This window comes from Ovis aries, chromosome 17, assembly GCF_016772045.2.
Source record: "Ovis aries strain OAR_USU_Benz2616 breed Rambouillet chromosome 17, ARS-UI_Ramb_v3.0, whole genome shotgun sequence".
Lineage (NCBI taxonomy): Eukaryota > Metazoa > Chordata > Mammalia > Artiodactyla > Bovidae > Ovis > Ovis aries.
The window spans coordinates 72,676,152-72,696,983 of NC_056070.1; the positions used below are offsets into that span (position 1 = coordinate 72,676,152).

At 62.1% G+C, this 20,832-nt stretch overlaps 1 protein-coding gene across 4 annotated transcripts in view; it reads right to left on the minus strand.

Annotated features, from left to right (window-relative positions):
* Positions 1-1,827: 1,827 nt before the first annotated feature.
* The window catches only part of LOC101120607 (protein HIRA), a 46,072-nt gene continuing 27,067 nt past the window's right edge, over positions 1,828-20,832 (minus strand). For all 4 annotated transcript variants that reach the window (XM_027956915.3, XM_060400892.1, XM_042234884.2 and 1 more), the window contains 12 exons: positions 20,304-20,389; positions 12,447-12,638; positions 11,140-11,301; positions 9,484-9,688; positions 9,142-9,246; positions 7,926-8,074; positions 6,727-6,947; positions 6,467-6,572; positions 6,130-6,252; positions 5,788-5,951; positions 5,180-5,268; positions 1,828-2,610 (listed from right to left, as the gene is read on the minus strand). In XM_027956915.3, the coding sequence (XP_027812716.2) occupies positions 2,494-2,610; positions 5,180-5,268; positions 5,788-5,951; positions 6,130-6,252; positions 6,467-6,572; positions 6,727-6,947; positions 7,926-8,074; positions 9,142-9,246; positions 9,484-9,688; positions 11,140-11,301; positions 12,447-12,638; positions 20,304-20,389 (1,719 nt within the window). In that variant the 3' untranslated portion in view covers positions 1,828-2,493. The remainder of the gene's footprint in view (positions 2,611-5,179; positions 5,269-5,787; positions 5,952-6,129; positions 6,253-6,466; positions 6,573-6,726; positions 6,948-7,925; positions 8,075-9,141; positions 9,247-9,483; positions 9,689-11,139; positions 11,302-12,446; positions 12,639-20,303; positions 20,390-20,832) is intronic.

A 20,832-nucleotide genomic window follows, 5' to 3' on the forward strand; every position in this document is an offset into this window, starting at 1 on the left:
GGGAGAGTGTTATGGTGATTGTTTCAATGTCCTTTTCTGCTGGTTCTGACACCCATGGAACTCCCGGGCCAGTCTTGCCTGAGCAGTCAAGACTGACTCTTCTCGCTTTGCCCTGAGCTCCTCCTTTGCATGCCTGGTAATCTTCATGTGGACGCCGGACACCATCAACTGTCCCCTGCGGCATGTTGGGCACTTCTGTATTCTTACAGATCCTCTTGAACTCTGCAACGTAACTAACTTCTTGGAAGCAATTTAGTCCCTTTGGGTCTTGTTTTTTGTTAGATGGATCTGGAAGTGTTAGTTGCTCAGTTATATCTGACTCTTTGCAACCCCACGGACTACAGTCCACCAGGCTCCTCTGTCCATGGGGTTCTCCAGGGAAGAATGCTGGAGTGCACTGCCATCTCCTGCTTCAGGGATCTCCCCGAGCCAGGGATTGAACCTGGGTCTCCTGCATAGACCGACGGGTTCTTTACCATCTGAGCCATGTGGGAATCCCAGGCGGATCTGGAGCAGACGGATCTAATTATTCTCCAAAATGGAGGAAGACTTCCCGAGTCCTCTTCTGCCCCAAACCTGTGCGCTGAGTTCTAGTCCAGTGGATAGGAATGGACAGCACCCGAGGCTCTGGGTGCCGACCCTTCTGGACGGTTCTGTGGCCATTTACAGGAGCACTGATCCGCACGTGGCTGGATGTGCAGAGGCTAGGCTCTGGGGTTCCGTCCTCGGAGCCCCCTCCTCTCCAGGGCGCTCGGAGCCACGTCAGGACTCCAGGGTCCTGCTGGGCCCTGCCTCGGCTCCCCCTCCTCCCCGGTGCGGCGGCTGGCGGGAGTTGGGCAGTCCCAGACGCGTCTCATTTCCCACTTCCCAGGGACCGCTGTCCATGCTGTACCCGCCACCTCGTGCCCTCCGACTGCCACCTTCAGTGGTTCCAGGCAGAAGGGTCAGTGTGGCCCCTGCCCGTCTGTCTTGGCTGGAAGTGCACGTTTCCGACCAGTCTCCCCCCCCCCCCGTCCCCTCTTGTCTGAGGAGTGGTTGTCAACAACGCTGACTGTCAAGGATTCTTCGAGGGAATGTGTGTGAAGTGCCATGACTTTGCCTCCGCGACCCTGGCCGGTCCTCACAAGCACGTACGTCTCCTTAGCCTCATCTCCCTTCGGCAGCTGGCGCGTGAGGCTGGGTCTTTGCTGGCTCGGGGCCCGGGCAGGCGCTCTCAGGCCGTGCGCTGCGGCTCCCGTAGCCTGGCTTCGAGGCGCCCGTGCCCGAGGGCGGTGCGCACGCTGACTTTGTCGGGCACGCGCGTGGGCCCGCTTCTCTCCAGCCACGTGACTTCCCAGTGAGACAGACGGTGGGACGACCACCTGGCGTGGAAGCAGCGAGACGGCGTGTCAGCGGCCAGAGCCGCCAGGCCTGCTTTCCCGCCGCGAGCGCGGACAGACACGGAGGTACCGACGGGGTGCGGCGCCAGGGAAGGAGGCGCTCGGCCCTCAGCAGTCTCCGTGATTCCAGCCGTCTCCTCCTGTCGGTCAGCGCTGGGCCTGCCGCCTAAGAAAACCCTGAAATCTGTGTTTCCTGATTTCCGTGGTGCCTGCAGACAGAACCCAGGACCTCTGCAGCTGGCCTGGGAGAAGACGTGGACGAGCCGGCCTGCCAGCTTGTGAGATGCTACGCAACGCTTCGCATGGAGGGGCCGGGGGTCAGGTGACATCACGGATCCCTTTCTGGCTGTGCCCTGCCATCACTTCCCATTTCAGGACAGGGGTCCACGGTGCGGGGAGAGCCTGGGAGTTGGAAGGAAAAGGCTGGGGAAATCAGGAGCATTTGGTATCCAATGCGTGTCCATTTATTTTACACTTACAAAAAAGAAATCGCCCACCCTCTGCCCCATCCCCCAAAAAACAAGTCTCTTTTTACAAACATTGAAAAATTAAAACCAAATGAAGATAGACAAGTTAATTTCAGTACAATTATTTTTCAATGTAGCTGTCATAATTAGAGTTTAAATTTCCTACAAGTGACCGATGTCCAAGTGACTTGTAGGGAAATCCTGATTATTGGCCATTTTACAAGGTAGCAAATTCTAGTACAAAAATAGTCCTTGGGCTGGGACAGGCTTTCCTTTTACATAGGTCTCTCAGGTCAGTCTACTGACCACGTAATCCGCGTGCCTCCTGGGGCTCTCTCTCCACAATGGCTCATCCACCGTAGCTGAAGCCGCCTGGCGCCCCCCCCACGGTGGCGGGCCCGGTTCCACCCGGGGCCACGCTGGAGATGGCGGGCCCGGGCGGGCTGCGCTGGCCCCGGGGCTGCAGGCAGAGCCCAGCTCCGCTCCGGGCCTGGAGGGCGGGCGCGCTGCGGGCAGGGCCGCCCCCTCCGTGGGGGCAGCAGCCCGGGACAAGGCTCCGAGTGCGATGGCCCGCCTCCCGCGGTCTCGGCGTCCCCGGGGCCCAGCGAGGGCAGCCGTGGGCCTTGTGGCGGGGGCGGGCGGGCAGGCTACTTGTCCCGGAGGAGCTCCAGCTGCTCCTGGCACTCGGTGAACAGACGCTGGAAGCGGAGGTTCTGCCCGATGACCGGCAGCAGCTCCTTCAGCAGGTCCCGCTTGCGCAGACCCTGCGGGCACAGGAGAGGCGGCTGAGGGGGCCACTCGCCGGGAGGGGGGGCGGCCGAACGCGGAGGCGCCGCGCGGCAGGCGCGGGAGTCCCAGGCGGGTCCCGCTCGTCTGGGCCCCCTGTGGCCGCTGGCTCGGGCACTGCTGGTCTCTGCACTTACTAGTCAGTGGCCAGGAGCCTGGCCTTCCAGGGCGGGACGGGAACAGGCTGCGGGGCCGCCTGCAGGGGCGGGGCGGGCTGGAGGGGCGGGGCCGCCTGCGGGGGCCCCAGGTCAAGCCTGGCAGAGGAGGGGCCTTGGCCTCTCGTCCAGGGGTCTCTGCCTTTAGCACTTCCTCCACCCCTTCTGCCCGGGCCCTCGTGCGACGCGCACTGCCAGGCGGGGCCTCCATCCACAGACCCCCGAGGAGCACGGCTGCGGAGAGGGGAGAACCCCTGCGAGAGGACCCCCGACGAGGAGACAGAGACAGGCACCCACTGCGGGCAGCACAGCACACCCCACAGGAGGGCGGCTCCGGGGCCTGGCCGCTGCGGGGGCCGCGCAGGGCGGGGGGCCACGCAGGGCGGGGGGCCACACAGGGCGGGGGGCCTCGCAGGGCCGGGGGGCCACGCAGGGCGGGGGCCGGTGGGGAGCAGCCACCCCCAGCAGGGGAGCGGGGCGCACCACTGCCCCACAGAGGCCTGTGGGCGCCAGCACACAGCCCAGCATCCACGAAACGGGCTCCACAGGAGACACAGATAGTTAGAGAGAACACAGGCGCATTTCACACGGGTAAAGGCTGAAAGGCCCCACCGAGGGCTGATCAGGTATCGTGGAAAGGCTGATAAGCAGGCATGCTGGCCTAAGACACCATTTTCAGGTGAACGGCAGAAAAATTCTCAAAGTTTCCAAAGATTAGGCACATCGTACCTATAAAGGAAGGTGTGCCAAGATCCACAATAAAGTGTTTTGTTTTTTCTAACACACGGCTTGCAATATCTTGGTTCCTGAGCCGGGATTAAACCTGGGCCCGCATGTAGTCCTAACTCCTGGACTTCCAGGAAATCTCTTTTTAATGCCCTGGAAAAGCCTTGCCTGCTTTTCAATCCAGCTAAACAGTTATTCACATGAGATTATCATAAAAATGCTTTACTCAGGCTCGTAACACCTCAGAAGGGCTACCCCAGGAAAGACCCACTCTGGAAATGTTTCGGAGGAAATGCTCAGAGTGGCAAGGGCCACGGGTCGAGGCCCGTCATCTCGCTGAAGCTGCTGCCGGTCTTTAACACGCACACAGGGAGACGGGAGGCATAACCGGCTTGAACTAGGCGATGGGAAAACAGCCTGTCAGATCAAACAAAGGCCGGCCACACGGGCGCTGGCAAGAAACACGGACACGTACACAGAAAGGCTGGAGTTAAAGGAGGAGGAAGACGCGTTGCTAAATAACAGACGCAGTCTTTCACAATTACCAGAAAATGCAGACTTTGTGACAAGACCCGCCGCTGGAGAGTCTGCAAAGACCCCCAGCACGTGCCGCCCCCAGCCCCAACCGTCCCGGGCAGCAGCCAGACACAGCTCACGGCCACCTTTCCGCTCAGGACACAGGTCCTGAGGTGGAGACCTCGATGGATGAGGCTTCCCTAGAGGGCCTGGCAGGATAGCTCAGGCCCCGGAGGGCGGCTGCTCCGTGCCCACCCTCTGCTTACTGTCTGCCCCACCGTGCCCGACCACTACCCGGTACACGTGGAGCTTTGATCTCTGACGGCAAGAAACCTGGGGTCCCTGAGGTGCACTGGGAGCTTCTGTCACTCGTCTCCCAACATCCAAAGAGCTGCTGCAAATCAGTAAGGGAAACAAATGGCACCGAAGTCTTCCGACAGGAAATGCAAGCGGCTCTGAGACACGCGAGAAGATGGTGCCCAAAGGAAGCCTCCCAGGGCCCGTGGGCCCCACACCATCCTGCGCAGCGCCCGCCAGCTGCCTGACCTCCTGGGCACCAGTTCCCCGGGAACGGCCAATTCTCACGGCGAAACTAGGCAGGAAGGCGGAAGGCTCACACTCAGCTTACCCCCACCCCACCCCCAACACCCAGACCGAGACAGGAGAAGTATTTTTCAAAAAAGGCGTCAGTTCAGAAGAGAGCGGGGACTTTCCCGGCGGTGCAGCGGTGGGGACGCTGGACTTCCCCTGCAGGGGCTCGGGTTCGACCCCCGGTCAGGGAACTCAGGTCCTGCAGGCCATGCAGCGGGCCTCTGCAGGGTCCACGGCCTGCCCTCAGGTCACACGCCCTCTGCTGACGGTGTCCCGGCCCAGCTGGTGCACCCCCGCCAGCAGACCCCCCGGGCCCCACCCCCACTCTGCAGACTCGGCCGCTCACTAGCCCAGGGCCCCCAGACCAGACGGCGCCTCACTGCTGACAGACGCAGACCGGAGGCCCCGCGGCTGTGCTGAGAGGGCTTCCGCCAGGACGGGTGGGCACCGCACCCTCACTCTGAGGCTGGGCCCCGTGGTGGAGGGGGCACCGGGAAGCTCTCAGCACCCGGCTCAGGCCTCGCCCCACCTTCCTGGGGGGCAGGAGGTCTGCACCTACCACCACCGTGGACTCCCACTGGCTTCCAGAGGACGTGTGGACCGGCCCCAGGAGGTCCTTGCATATTTCACGGAGTCGGTATTCAAACCCTAGTTACAGAAACACAGAACCAGAACACGTCACATAGGACCAGAAAGCCGAGCCCAGGCCAAGTTACCACAAACGCAGAGCCCAAGGGACCACCGCTCCGCGCACCACCTACGGCCTGCTGTCTCGGCTCTGGCCCTGACCTGCCCTCTCCCTGGGCACAAGCCCGTTCTGGTGTGGGCAGGGCTGCGGGAGGAGGGGTCGGCAGGGGCTCTGCTGGAGAGGAGGGCAGGCGTGGGTCAGGGGACGGGGTTCCTGGGGCAGAGACATGGATGGGCCCCGGAGAGCTGGGCTGAGGGCCATGCAGCTGCTGGACAGCAGGCGGCCCTGCTGGGCGGGACGGGCTCGAAGGAGGGAGATAGCTGTGGGCCTACGGGGCTCAGAGGGGCGGGGGGTGCAGAGGCTTCCGGGAGTGACCTCCACGTGTACCCTGCCCCAGCCTTTCCGCTCACAGCGGGGCTGGCGCCACCTTGCTGACCAGGCTGCGGGCCCTTGGGAGGTCTGGCTGGGGCGGGGCTCACCTTCGTTCACGAGGTACCGCGCGTACAGGAGCAGCCAATGGCGGTACTCGTGGCTGGAGCGCAGGGCGAGCGCCGCGGCGACCTGGCTCTCCAGGTGGGCCAGGGTGGCCTCCTGCTGCACCACGTGAGGCACGGAGAAGAGCCGGGCTGCCTGCCGCCCCGAGCTGCGGGCAGAGCGCGGTCAGCAGGCTTCCGACCGGCTGGCCCCAGGCCCTGCTCCGCACTGCCCAGCGGGCCCGCCACCTGCCTCTCAAGCGACAGAGCCTGCCCGTGGGGCAGAGGGCAGCCAGGGTGGGCCTGGCAGGGACCGCATGTGCACAGCCGCCCTCGCCCAGCACCTACGTGGAGGCACGGCCCTGGACTATGGCTAAGGGTCCTGAGCACAGCATGGCGTCCTGGGGCGGCAGGCTGCTCCTGAAGTCCGCACACTGCGCCAGCGAGTCCTGCTTGTCAGAGACCAGGTTCCTGGGGACACAGGGGCAGGCGGGGCTCAGGGAAACTGCAGGCCCAGCAGGCGCAGTGCGGGCCGGTGCCCTGCAGCAGGGGCCTCCTGGCGCAGGTGCTGGGCAGAGGCCCGGCCGGAGATGCCGGCGGACAAGCCCCGGAACGCTCACGTGCCCCCCCGACGGGACCCCAGAGCGCGGACAGAGGAGTGCAGGCCCCGGGGGGGGGCACTCACCATGTGGACAATGACGGGCTGAAGCAGTAGGCCTTGCCGTCCGACAGGTTCATCACGGGGATCCCGTGCTGCGTCAGCAAGATCTGAGACACCGTCATGTCGCTTCCTGGGGAGACACGCAGAAGGTTCCCGTGTGTTCCACTCAGCGGGCACCAGGCCCCTCAGCAGCGGGCCGAGAGTCTGCTCGTCCCCTCGGCTGGCAGGGCCGCCGCCCCAGCCCTGGCCTGGGCCGCCCCAGCCCCCGAGGGCCCCGTGCACACCTGCCAGGATGGAGTGGAGCGACTCCTCCTTCACCACCACCTCCTGCCTGTGCACGTCCCAGACGGACAGCGTGGCGGCGGCGGTGAGCGCCATGACGTAGGCGCCGGTGCAGTGCAGGGTGGAGATGGGGGACGGCAGCAGGATGGGGGGCAGGAGGCGGCGGCCGCAGGCGGAGAACACCGACAGCGTCCGCTTCTCACAGGCGACGCACACCACGTCCCTGGGGGCGGGGACGGGGGCGGGCGTCAGGGGCCTGCCAGGCCGGCTCCTCTCCCCAGGCCACCCGGGCTGTCCTGGGCTCACACGAGCTGGCCCGGGAGCAGCTGTGCAAGGACCAGCGCCCTGACAGTGAGCACCCGTGGTCCCCGCTGAGACGAGCCAGAGCGGCCCCGGAGGGCTCTGCCGGGGGCACACGCGGCGGGGGCGGGGGGAGGAGGGGCACACGCAGCCAGGGCCGGGGAGGGGCACCAGCCGTGGGCACTGCTGCATCCCCTCCTCCAGGTGGCCACGGGGCACTGGGCTGTGCCTGGCCCTACAGGCTCTGCTCCCAGTGGCGCCCCCACCTCGCGCCAAGGAGTGGCGGCGGGGCCTGGCAGCGGGCGGCAGAACTGGGCACCCGGCCGGGGCCTGGCTGGCCACGCGGCAGCAGCCTCTGGCCACCAGGGAGTCCATGCTGACACCCCTGCCCTGCCAGCCTCGGACCAGAGCCGGGGGAAGAGTCCAGCAAAGGTGGGGGCCGCAGACACCTGTGAGGGCGTCGCCCGGGCCTGACAGATGAGCATGCTCGTGAGGGAGCGTGCACGGCTCAAATGGGCCCTCCCTCCAGAGGAAGCGAGTGCGGGGCCCCTCCAGCGGCCCTGGAGCCCGTGGGAAGACACTGTGGGGCTGAGCCCCGAGTAGAGCTCCCCTTGAAGGGCAGGACCTGAAAGGGCCAGCTTGGGGGCTGGGAGGACTGTCAGAAAGCCTTGCTCACTTCCCTGCACAAACACTTGGTTCAGAGAAGCAGCCAGCGACGGTCAGAGGCAGGCAGTCAACCTGCACACAGGGCCTGCAGGAGGCTGGCCACGATGCCCGGGGCAGGGTTCCCCTCCTGAGGCACGCGGGGGACAGTGCCACCTTCGAGGTGCCCAGGGACGCAGCGGGTCGGGCGCGGTGCAGGGGCCGCCCTGTGTGCACTGGGGCAAGGCCCTGCCCTTACCCGCTGCCGGCGGCCGTGAGGATGCGGCCGGGGAGCACCGTCTCCCACTCCTTCCCCTCGCGGCTGCATTTCAAACGGCTCAGCTTCAGGCTGCCTCCGGCCGCCACCTCATTCTCCACCTCGATGTACATGGAGGGGTCGGAGCTCACCTGGGGGATGCGAGACAAGCCTTCAGGGGAGCTGGCCTCAGAAGCGGGCCCGGGGGGCGGACAGAGCTGCCACCACCGGCTGGGGGGTCAGGAGGAGTGGTCACGGGGACAGGCGCCTGGAGTGGGTGACTGCCGGGCCTCTGCCTGTCGAGTGGACACGCCGGGCCGGAGCTGAAGACTGATGCCTCTTGATCCCGACACCCCCGCTCAGGAAAAGGGGCGCAGCGGCCACAGGCGATGGGCCAAGAGCACGGAGTGTGGCAGGGCCCAGCTCGAGCGCAGAGCTGGGGCACATGGCCTTCAGCAGCTGTGGGGTGTGGCAGGCGCAGAGGCAGGCCGGCTCCTGGAGGAGGTCTGGGAGGCCCGAGGTGCCCGGCGTGCTCGCGAGAGCCCACTGTCCCTCCAGGTGAGTGTGGGGCGATGGTGCGGGTTGGCGTCAGCCCCACACAGGCAGACAGGAGCGCCGGCACTTGGGAGGCCCCAGCAGCTGAGCTGGGCGGAGGGCTGGCCAGGCCCCCAGAAACCAAGTAGGCCCACCTGGCGCTACGGGGAAGGCCCCAGGGTGGGGGACCGGCTACTCGTGCAAAGAACCAGGGGCCCCACCCGGAGACCCCGAGGGGAGCCTGGGCAGGGCGGCATGCCCCACCGGCACGGGGGTCCCCAGGGTGAGGGGACGGCATGTGAGGCCGGGGCCTCTGGGCCAAGGACCACCAGCCCCAGGTGCGCGCTGTGAACAGACCTCACACCCCCTCACGGCCACCTGTGTCGGGGGTGCGACATGGACGGCCCCACAGGCGGGTCGGCCCCCCAGGCACCGAGCCCAAGGCCCAGAGCCAAGACCGAGGAGGCTTCTGGGAGAAGGGACCCCTGAGGTGGGTCTTAAGGAGCTGGGCGCCCAGGGGGGCAGCAGGCCTCGGAGGGCAAGCCACGGGGTCCCCAAGGAGGCCAGCTGCTCCGTAAGACCGGGTGGCTGCTCGGATCAGCCACAGCGCCCCCGAAGGTGGCGGGCTGCGTGGGAGCAGCCAGAGTCGGGGGCCGCTCGGGCTCGCGGCCCAGGGCGAGCTCACCTGGAGGGTGAAGGCTCTCTGGGGGCCCGGCATCGGCAGCTTCAGCGCAGGCGCTGGGATGGACACACACACAGTGTCCTTCTCGGCGGTGAGGGCAGCGGGGGACTGCAAGAGCAGAGGTGTCCCTGAGCTCGTGCCAGCGCTGGAGGGCAGCGCCAGGCGCGGGTGAGTCCCCGAGCGAGGCTGGGCCTGCAGCCCCGGCTTCTCCTCCCTGAGGACCGCAGGGCAGCTGCACGGCACAGAGGGGCAGGCCGCTGTGGGCACGAGGCAGCTGCCCTGGGGGGCTCGAGGACTCCGGGGGGTGGGGCGGCCCCGGCCCGGAGGCGCCCCCGCCAGGCTCACCTGCATGGACAGGGCCATGGGCAGGAGCCGCGCGTCCTTGCGCGGCCGCCCCTTCTTCTTCTTCTCCACGGCCTCCCCCTCCAGCTCCAGCTTGCGCTTGGGCAGCGAGGAGGGCTTGGCCACGGGCGCCTTCTCATCGCTGTCGCTGCTGCTCTCCAGGACGTCGCGGGGCCTCAGCTCCTTCACCAGGCTCTGCTCTCTCAACCTGCACGACACAGACCCACGGCGTTTCCCCGGGACTGCCAGCCACAGGGTAGCCAATCGAATCCCTACTCGTCCCCGAAAGCTGACAAATGAGACAAGTTAGGAGAGGGCTTCCCTGGTGGTCCAGGGGCCGGGAGGCCACCTGGGCACGCAAGGGGCAGGAGGACCCCGTGAGCCGAGGGGTAACTAGGCCCGTGCGCCTAGAACGCGTGCTCCCAACCAGCGAGGGCCCTGAGCAGCGAGGGCCCAGGGCGACCACTACTACGGACGGCAAGCGCGCACTTTAGAGAGAGGGGAGCTGTCAGATCACGAGAACGCGTGGAAGCACCCTGAACACGCTAAGAGAAAGAAAGCCCCACGAAAAGGCCGTGCCGTGGCCGATGACACCTTTTGGAAACAGCACGCCACGGGCACAGTAAGAAGGCTGGGGCCGTGCTGGGAGCAGGGGAACTGCGGGGCGGGCTGCGCGGGAGGGACCCCGCCTGCCCGCGCGCACACTGGCACTTCCTCGCGTGCGCTTGGGTCACGGGCTCAGGTATTCTCTGCCGCTGTCAAGGGGGAGGGCGAGGATGGCGGGCCTGACGCCTCATCCCGCAGGCCCTGCTGGGGCTGTAAGCATCTAACAAGCTGGAAGGGACGGGGGTGACAGCTCCTGAGGGAGCCAGCCTGGTGGCCTCGGGGCCCAGCTCACCCTCCCGCATCGGGGTGGGAGGCCCCTCGGCACCCCTCACTTCCTGTTCAGCGGCACGTCTCATCTCACCACTTTCCAGAGCGTCCAGCAGCGTGAGGCTACAGGTCCACCACCCTGTTGACCGCACACCAAGGTCAGAGGCCACGCTGCCTGCAGTGCCCCATGCCCTTCCCCGAGAGTGGGCCCTGCCCAGACACGCTGGTTCCACACTGGGTTCAGCCCTGGGGCAGCGCGGGTGCTTCAGCTACACGCCGCCGTCCACGGCAAGGACCGGTCTCGCCACAGCTGCCGCCTCCTCTGGGCGCCGGCTGGCCGAGGGGCTCCTGCAGGTCTCAGGCCCCTGTCCCTAACGTGCTGAAGGGGACGCAGCTCCAGGAAGCGACTGGCACCTCGGCCTGGGCCAAGGAAGGTGGCCTGGCCCCGCTCGCACCCCTCCAGCCCTTGACTCGCTGGACCGGGCAGTGAGCTCCGTGCCTCAGCGGGCTCGCTCCGAGGCCCCCCTGGGGGCAGAGAGGCTCCAGGGCAGTTGCAGAGGCTGGAATGCTCAGGCGGCCGGCTCGGCAGGGTCCTGGAGCCCCGGGGGGGGGGGGGGGCTGCTGCCTGTCCTCGGGGAGGCGAGGATACGCTGTGGGGGCTCAGAGGCCTCCAGTCCCTCACTGTCTCGGCTCTCTACCTCCTGGCTGGTGCGCGAGCAGGAAGCCGGCATGCGAGGCTGGGACCCGCCTGCCCCCGTTCCCGGGGCCCACGCAGCCACCACCTACCTTTCCGCGGCTGCCGGGGTCACGCTGGCCGAGGCAGGCGTCCCCGGCGTGGCTTTGGAGCGCTCCGTGAACCGGGAGTCGAAGGCCTTCATAGGTTCGATCTTGGACGGGGTTGTCAGGACGGAGGGGGATGGGGTGGTGGGAGCAGTGGCCGTGTTCACGCTGGGGTGAAGGGGGGAGGCCGTGTCACACAACCAGCGGGGCTGGGAGCCTGAGCTTTGCGTGCCGTGGAGCCAAGGAGCCGGGCACGAACGTCAGACTTCCATAAGCAACTGCCCTGACTTCAACATCTCCACATACTACCTTCTGGAAGGCGGCCCCTGCCATTTGCGAAGCTGTGAGCAAATGCCTGGCGTGCCCCTCTGCACGTTCCGAGAGCCGCTGAGGGCACAAGGCCGGGACGGCGGCTCCACAGGCCCTTGCTCACCTCGGGCCCGTCTCCACCCCAGCCCGCTCTGCCCAGAGGCCTAACCGGAAGCGCATGGGATCCCGAAGCCACCGGCCCCTCCTGCCACTTCCCTGGCCAAGCGCGGCACCTGGGCGGCTCCACGTGCCTCGGGGACGGTCAGGCGCCCCCCGCCACCCGAGGTCCAGGCACATCCCACATGCTGGTCCGAAGCCGCGGGGCTGACCCGGGCCAGACCTGCAGCCCCCACAGGACCTGCACAGGCCCGCACCCTGCCCTTCCCCGGGCCCCTTTGCCCCGGCAGCTGGCTTCCTGGGGGGCCTGGTGGACCCACCGCGTGCTCCCTCCCCCCCTGGTGCTGGCCTCCTGGCCGCGACTGTCGCAGAGGCTGTGGTAACCCAGGCCCCAGAGTCACAACCGTCAGGCACAGGCCAGGGCAGCAGCTGGGTCTGGGCACTCCCGGGTGGGAGTCCTGGCCTCTGTCTGCACCAGGGAGAAGCCAGCCTTTCATCCCGCGCCCCCCGCCCCTCCTCAGGGGTTTGCGGCTCCGCTCTTGTGGCCGTGACCCTGGGGCTTGGCTCAGCCTAAAAGAGATACTTCTGGAGACCTGCCTGGCAAGGCCCTCAGCGGGCCAGCTCCTCAGTCACACTTCTCTGCTCCTTCCCCACGGCCAGCACGGCGTCCAAGCAGATGCATCCCAAGTGTGGCGGGAGCCAGGGCCGGAGGCACGAGCAGACCGGCTGAAGCAGGGCTGGCCCTGGGGCTGCAGACACCGAGCCCGTGGACCCTGAGCACTGACTCCTCTTCTGAGCGGGCCCCTTATCTGAAGCCCAGCCCGTTCCTCTCTTCACCTGAGGCCGCCCAGTGTCCCCAGGACCTGCCCCTGGCCCCGTGGACTCACCCGTCCTTACTGGCAGCGTCGCCCACAGGCCGGGTGCCGGCCGCCGGCTCGGAGGAAGGCTTCGAGGAGCTGAAGGGGACGGGCGTGCTGGGGTCCAGCGGGAGCAGTGGCGGGCCGCTGTGGGAGCTGAGCATGGGGCCCGCCAGGGAGCCCGAGAGCGGGATGCTGTTGAAGAAGGCCGTGGAGAAGTCCCTGTCGCCGAGAAAGGGAGAGTCAGCCCAGGCCACGGGCGCTGCGCCAAGCACTCACAGCCCCTCGACACCCCGGTTTCCGGTCCAGGGGCAAGGCACTCTCAGGCAGTTTTCACGCAAGTGACAAAGAAGTGAAAAAGAAAGGGAAGCCACTTCGCACACTACATTCGGTCAGACCCGAGATGAGCTGGTACTTTATGTGCCGCTAAGAAAGAGAAAAATCGCAACCGCTAGCTGACTGATGCCTCTGACTTTAGGACGCACCCTGACCTGAGGGTTAACCAGGCAAGCGTGTCTTGGGGCTGGGGAACGGCACAGGGGCCTCCCTGCCGTTGCGGGCGGCCTGAGAAACGGCTGACGGTCTCCTGGCGTTGCTGTGGCAAACGGCAGGGCTCTGCGGAGGGCCCTGGGGCACCTCGCCCGCGCTCCCCACGGGGCCGCCGTCTGGACTGACGCAACCCCCCAAGCACGTGCCGAGGACAGCGCAGGGAAATCACAGGCTCGCCCGCCATGTGCCCCACCCTGACTTCACACGCTACGGGCGGTGAGGTCCCAGAAGGAACTGCAGTGAGCCGTGGGACGTCCAGACGGCTCTGGACAGCCGTTCTCGGGGCCCTGCTTTGAGGTCCACCTCACAAGCTGTGCACGGCTGCCCATTTCCCACACGCTCACCACCGGCTTCATCAGTTTCTTCACCTCTGACTGCCTGAGAGATGAGAGTGCTACGTTACTGCAGTTTTCTTACTGTTCGGCCGCTCAGTCCTGTCCGACTCTCCGCAGCCCCACGGACGGCAGCACGCCAGGCTTCCCCGTCTTTGACTATCTCCTGGAGCTTGCTCAAACTCACGTCCATGGAGTCGGCGATGCCATCCAACCGTCTTACCCCGTCATCCCCTCTCCTCCTGCCTTCAATCCTTCCCAGCATTAGGGTTTAGTTTACAATTATTTTGATGCAGGGTTGAAAATTTTTCATCTAGAAATATCTGACACTCTTTTCCTGTGAACTGTCTGTTCATTTCTGTTTTCCTATTTTTCCATTTTTCCGTTTTTCATCCCATCAACACGTACTGAGCAGCGACCGTGTGCCCAGGGCAGGGGGTACCGCGGCGAGGAAGCCGGCCACGGTCTCTGCCCACACGAGTGTGACCCGCGTGGCCAGCCAGCCAACTGAATCTGTGACCTCAGCACTAGCACTGTAATGAGTGCTCCAGGGTCGCTCACGCTAAGGCATGTAAACACGCTAAGGCATGTAACAGCAAGTCTTGACCCACAGAAAGACCTTATTCTATCTGATTACTAGTCTGTATTATTAAGACCTACTTACCATATTTTTAACAATTCCTATATGGACAGGAAATATTTTCCCGAGGATGTTGTTTTGACTACTTACCATGTAATTTTTCTTGCAAAACACATTGTATTTGTGTGGTCTAACTTCTGCTTAATTTTTAGGAAAGATTTTTTTTTTTTTTTTTACCTCTGAGGTTATTACAAAAAAAAACTGAGATGTTCAGAATGTTATTCTCTGAAAAATTTCTGAGCTGTGCCGAATTGTAAATTATGAGATAGGGCTCCAATTTTTTAAAATTTATCTTGCTGAAGTGTAACTGCCTTAACATGATTGTGTCTGTCTCTGCTACGCAGCAGTGACCCAGGCACAGGTGCGTGCACTCTCTTCCCCATCACGCCTTATCACAGGGTGCCGAGTGCAGCCTCCTGTGCAAGGGTGCCCGCCCCAGATATAACCGTTGCTCCTGCTAACCCACAAACCCCCACGACGTCCCTCCCCACCCCCTCTGCTTAGCGACCGCGCCTCTGCTCTCCGCCCTGCGGTTTGCTTCTGCTGTGTAGAGACGCTCCCGTAGGTCACAGTTTAGATTCTGCACGAGCGATGTCCCCCGGCATGTGTCTGCGGCTCACTTCACGGATCACAGTAATCTCTAGGTCAATCCACGTTGCTGTAGGCGGCACGTTTCACTTTCATACGGCCGAGGAGCATTCCGTCGCATGAATACCCTGCATCTTCATCCACCCATCTGCTGATGGACATTCAGCTTCTCCCCCGGCTTGGTTGCTGTGAACAGCGCTGCAGCCAACACCGGGCTGTGCTGTCTTTCTGAACGGCAGCCTTCCCCGGCTGTGCGCCCAGAGAGCTCGCTGGGCCGCACTAAGTTCTCGAGGAACAGCCTGTTTCTCGTAGTGGCTGCACCAACTGACCCTCCCACCAACGGTGTGGGAGGGTCCCCCTTCCCCACACCTTCTCCCACGTTTGCTCCCTGCAGACTTTTTAACGACGGCCATTTGGACCAGTGTGAGGTGGTAACTCAGTGTGGTTCTTACGTTTCTCTAACCGTTAGCGGTGCTGAGCATCTTTCCATCTGGCTGCCGGCCATCTGTGTCTCTTTTAGAGACATGTCTGTTCAGGTCTTCTGCCCACATTAGGAGTTTTTAGACAGCTGCGCTGCGTGCGCTGTCTGTGTGTTTGGAGGTGAAGCCCTCGGCTGCGTCCTCTGCGTGGGTTTCCTCCCAGCCCAAAGACGGTCTTTCCATTTGTGCACGGTCTCCTGTGAGGTGCGAAAGCTTCTAAGTTTCATTAGATCTCATTTGTTTGTTTTTTTTTTTGATGGTTGAGTATGGTTTATTAAGCTGGGCCTTAGTACAGACACTGGGGCTTGCCCATGGTGCTCTTAACGTACAAGGCCCTGACATTCTGTCAATGTTTCTTGAGCAATGACACCAGGAAGCTGGCACCAGCTAAGTGGGTGCACACAAGCTCGACACCTGTCGTCTTCACTTGGCTGACAGTCAATGCCAGATAGAGCAGCTTCTTTATCTGGAACTTGATCGTGGACTCCATTTCATCAACTTTGGCCACCACGTTCGCACTGCGGGTCAGCAAGGAAGGGAACTGGCCAGCCCTGTTCAGGCCTGGGCCCAGGATTCGTGGGATCTGCTTGATCAGAGACCGTGAAGCCAAATGCTGAACGCGGAACGTGAAAGTCGCTCAGTGGTGCCCGACTCTTTGTGACTCCATGGACTCATGGAATCCTCCAGGGCAGAACACTGGAGTGGGTAGCCTTTCCCTTCTCCAAGGGATCTTCCCAACTCAGGAACCAAATCCAGGTCTCCTGCATTATAGGCGGATTCTTTACCAGCTGAGAGCCATAAGGGAAGCCCCAAAAGGCCCAATGTTTCCTGGCCAGCTTCTTATTCTTGCTGAGTTTCTTCATCACCTCGATGTCCATAGCTGCGGCTGCATTGCACCTGTCCCCCGGACACACGCGGAGAGCCTGGGGCGCAGAGTGGGCTTGAGCCCGATGGTGCCCGAGAGGCGTCTGTCCCGAGGGGCAGTTTCAGCCTGATCTGAAGCTCCCCCGTCTCCAAACACATCTGCTGGTTCCCGGGCAGGACTCCCTGCACCGCCTCAGAGAGGGCGTCAGGGAGACTCTGCTGCTCGTGGCTCCTCACACCGTGATAACTGGGAAAACAGGAGTCATTTGTTTATTTTTGCTGCTATTTCTACTCCCTTAAGAGAGCGCTGGGAGAGTGTGCATCAGAGGATGCCGGCCTGCGTCCTCTTCTAGGAGTTTTGCGGTGCCTGTGTGTGAGTCTGTGAGCCACTTTGAAGTAATTCGTGTGCTCGGTGTGGGGGAGCGCCCTGGCTCCACTGATTCACACGTGCCGTCCAGCGTTCCAAGCACCACTCACTGAAGCGGCGTCGCGCCCCGCACGCAGTCTCGCGCTAGCTGTCCCGGAGCGTCACGCCCTGGCTCTTCGCCGTGCCCATCCTCCTGTTTGCGCGTGAGCGAGCCACGACTGTGACTACAGCTTCCACGCTTCCATCTCCAGCGGGCTGGTCTCTCTGATCAATCTTTCCCAGAACACTTCAGCCGCTCCCGTGTACTTTCCTACGTAGCTGCAGAGTCAGTTTGTCTCTTGCTGAAATCCCTGGTGATCTGTTGTCCGTAGGCTGCGAGAGGTCTGTCATCTTCACGACGCTGAGTCACCCTGTCTGGGAAGCGGTGTGCGTTTCTAGCTGTTTCTGTGAAGTTTCTTTTAGGGCTTGCAGTAGAGTTTGAAGTTTTTTCTTCATGGAGGTCTCCTGTGCTTGGGACGTTCCAGGCGCTGCACCGCGGAACACGGCTTCTCTCGTCACACCTCCCAAAGGTCACTGGTGCTGCCTGGCGGCGCGTGGCTGGTCGTACCCGGGCCCCTGGTCTTCTTCTACTGACAGTGGCAGCGCTTCCAGTTGGCTCTCTTGTGGGTCACGTCACCCCTGACTCACACCACGCTTGCCACCTCCTTTCCCTTTTTTGTCTTGTCTACCTGTATGAGCTGGCATCGCTAGAACAAGGGCAAACTATCACAGCAGACTTTCGTTCAGTTTTCAAATTTAATCTGAAATAAGTTTATCAAGTTTAATAAACACCTATCTATTCCTATTAAAGTTTTAAATAAGAATGATATTGGACTTAATAAAAATGCCTCTTAAGCATCTACAGAGATGACCAAATAATTCACTTTCATCTACTGAAAGGCAGGAGTAAAATAAGTTTCCCCAAATCGTCTGAACCATCTCGCTTTCCTGAAATAAATTTTGCTTATTTACAGTGTATTAGCATTTTAACACGCACTCCAGTGTTCTTGCCTGGAGAATCCCAGGGACGGGGGAGCCTGGTGCGCTGCCGTCTATGGGGTTGCACAGAGTCGGACACGACTGACGCGACTTAGCAGCAGCAGCAGCATTTTAGCACATTATAAGGCTCAATTTGCTAGTTCATTTAGGATTCTACACTGGCATTGGGAAATGAGATTGATCAGAAATTCACTACTGTATCTCTGTCACATTTTGATATGAAATTTCAATATAGTGTTCATTAAAAAAAACGACTTTGCAAGTTTTCCTTCTTTTTCTAAGCACTAGGGGTGTTTTCAATATTATTAGGTTGATGCAAAAATAATTGCGGTTTTGCACTTGAAATTTGTGCTCTGATCCTGGAACATATTCTAAACAAAGCGGGACTATGTTAAATGTCATTTTCACGCGCACTGCTCACTATCTTTTCTAGTGACCTATTATTTGCTGTGCATTTTATATTTACTTTAGACTATGGAACGATGTTAGACACAAGGAAAGTTTGAGAGACTTTCTTATCTGAGTTCACAATGGGTTGGAGAAGCAGTGGAGACAGCTCACAACATCGACACCACGCTTGACGCAGGACCTGCAAACGAGCGTGCAGCATGGCAGGTTTGCAAAGGAGGCGAGCACCTCGAAGAGGAGCGCAGGGGCGGCCGCCAGAAGTTGCCAAGGACAGCGGAGAGCGCCACTGAAGCTGACCCTACTGGAACCACGTGAGGAACTGTCCAAGAACTCGACTGCAACCATCCCACGGGCGCTCAGCACTTGAAGCAGATGGGAGAGGTGAAAAAGGCCGGTGAGGGGTGCCCTGTGAGCAGACCGGAAATACAGCAGTCGTCGTTTCGAAGTGCCCTCACTTACTGCACAAAACGGAAGCCATTCCTCGACTGGACCGTGACATGCGACACAGAGGGCTGTATAGAGAGCTGGTGACGACCAGATCAGTCGGCGGACCGAGAGGAAGCGCCAAAGCGCTTCCCCAAACCAAACCCGCACCAAAAAAGGCCACGGCCACTGGTGGACGATCCGCTGCTGGTCCGATCAGCTACGACTTTCTGAGTTTCAGCAAAACCACTGCACCTGAGAAGCATGTTCAGCAAATCAATGGGATGCGCTGAAGGCTGCCGCGCCTGCAGGTGGTGCTGGCCGACAGCAAAGGCAGAGTTCTCCATGCCAGTGCCCGGCTGCACGGCACACAGGCAACGTCACGGCGCTTCACCTCACCGGCCACTCGCCCGACCTCCTGCCAAGTGAGGAGCACCTCCTCAAGCACCCCGACAACACCTGTGCAGGGAAAACGCTCCCAGGCCAGCAGGATGCAGAAAGTGCTTTCCAAGTTTGTTGGGTTTTTATGTTACAGGAATTTCTTGTCGGCAAAAATGTAACTGTTGACTGTAATGGTTCCTATTTTGATTGATAAAGATGTGTTTGAGCCTAGTTATAGGATTTAAAATTCACAATCCAAAACTGTAATTACATTTGCACCAACCTGGTACTAGAACGATTTGTCTTTAAAGTTTGTTGGAATTTTTCCGTGACGTTGTCTTAGTCTGGTGGCTTTTGGTAGGCTACCTCTGTGACAGCTGTCCTCCATTTCTTCTATGAGACTTCACCTCTGCAGATTTTCTTCAGTTTTGGTAACTTTCGTTTTCCTCAAAATAATCCATTTTCAGATTTATTTGCCGAGTTCCACAGAGCACCTTTCCTCCTTTCGGTTTACTCTCCACCTGCGGCTGCTTCCCACGTGTCCATCTTAAATGCTCGCACTTTCCCTCTTCTCTTGATTGGCTGAGGTGACGATTACCTAGTCTGCCGTTACTTGTTTCCACGTGCCCGTCAAGAGAAGCAGTCATTCAGATCAAAAGCACCAAGTCTGTGCAAGAAACACGTGCCCCAGGGCAGAAAGCTGGCGCAGGCGCCACCCTGCCTCCTCAGCAGGACTCAGGACAGAGGTCCCAGCCTCGCCTCCCACCCACACAGCCCTCCCTCCCGGGGCTCTGAGGTCTAGCTCCACACAAGCTGGGTTTCACCTGGTCCTGAGGAAGGCGGGTGGAGTGGTGTCCGGGTAGGTTCAGGGGAGAGACTCCTTCAAGAGGAGCCACGCTGGGTGAGGGTCCCCCTGGGCGAGGAGTCTGGAGGCCTGACCGCAGGAGGGGGTCCGTGCGTCGGTGACTGAGGGTCTCCGTGGCCCTCGGTAGGTTCAGAACAGCTCCAGGAGGAGCGTGGGAGGAGCGCGGAGCGCTGCTGCGCACGATGCCCGCGCAGACGGGCGGAGGGGAGCAGGTCACCTCCGCCCACGGCCTGCTCTTCACACTTGCCCTCCGAGTCCTCACTGTGGGGAGGATGACCAACCCAAAAGCCAGCCCAACTACAGATGCCACCACAGCAGCCGACGCCCACCGAGCCCACTGCCAGCCTGGGTCCCGCCCTGCACGCCCGGTTCTGGGAAGCGCACCGAGGGAACAGTCAGAGCAGTGCTCAGACGCACGGATAGGCGCGGCCCTCCGCACGCTCCGCACGCCCACAGTCACGGGGCTGGCTAGGTAAGGCACGGCGCGTTCACAGGCTGGCACCTGGACCCTCTGCAAGCTAGTGCCTCGGAGGACCAGCTATTAAAGTGGACACGAGGTCAAGAACCAGGAGCAAACGGAGGAAGCGGGCCGCGCGGGGCCAGCAGCGACTGCATCTGAGCCTGGGCCGTGGGCGACGCTGCTTTCAGCATCACACACACGCTTCTCTCCCGCTGAGAAAGAGGGTGCTACGAAAGCGTACGAGACACAAGAGAGCCGGCCTGACTTTTCTTGCCCTGGCGTCTTCAATGAAGCGGGGCCAGCTGCGTGGACATGGCAAAGCCACGGAGGCGCCTCGACAAGCCCACCTGCAGCACCGCCAGGGGGCAGGGCTCTGAGAAGCGGGCTCAGCTCGCCCCGTCCGCCCACGAGCCTGTGCCGGCTGGGCGGCGACAGAGCTGCCGCGGAAGGAGAGAGGAAGAGCGCCCAGAGCAGGCGCGGGGAGAGCGAGTACCCGGTGTCCAGCTGTGCTATGCAGAGCGGCGTGATTCTCCTCCGACCGTCTGCAGTCCGCGTCTCAACCTGCTTCTTTAGAAGGTTCTGGCAAAGGAGAGACAAACGAAAGGAGACGCGTCAGTGCCTGTGAGCAGGCAAGGGCTTCAAGGACGCGAGCCCCACGCTGTGGCCTTTCGGACGCAACCAGACGGAGCCGCTGGTTCAGGACGTGTGCTCGACCTCACCCTGAGGGGCAGTGGGTCCAGCAGCCCCTTGCCTCCACCTCCAGTGCCCACCTGACTGGGCCTCCAGGCAGTGAACACGTGCCGGGCCAACCATGCAGCCACAAGCACAGGCTCCACGCGGAGTCACCTACCGGGCGAGACCTGACCTCCTGTCTCTAAACCATGGTTTGTAAAAGCTTCCCACCAAAGGCTCATAACCGAGGGCTCCCGCCGCACCCTGTGTGCGCTCCACCGGGGGCGGGGGGCGCCCTGCACGAGCACCTGGGGATGGCTTTAGCCCCCAGCTCCGTCGTTGCCCTTCCC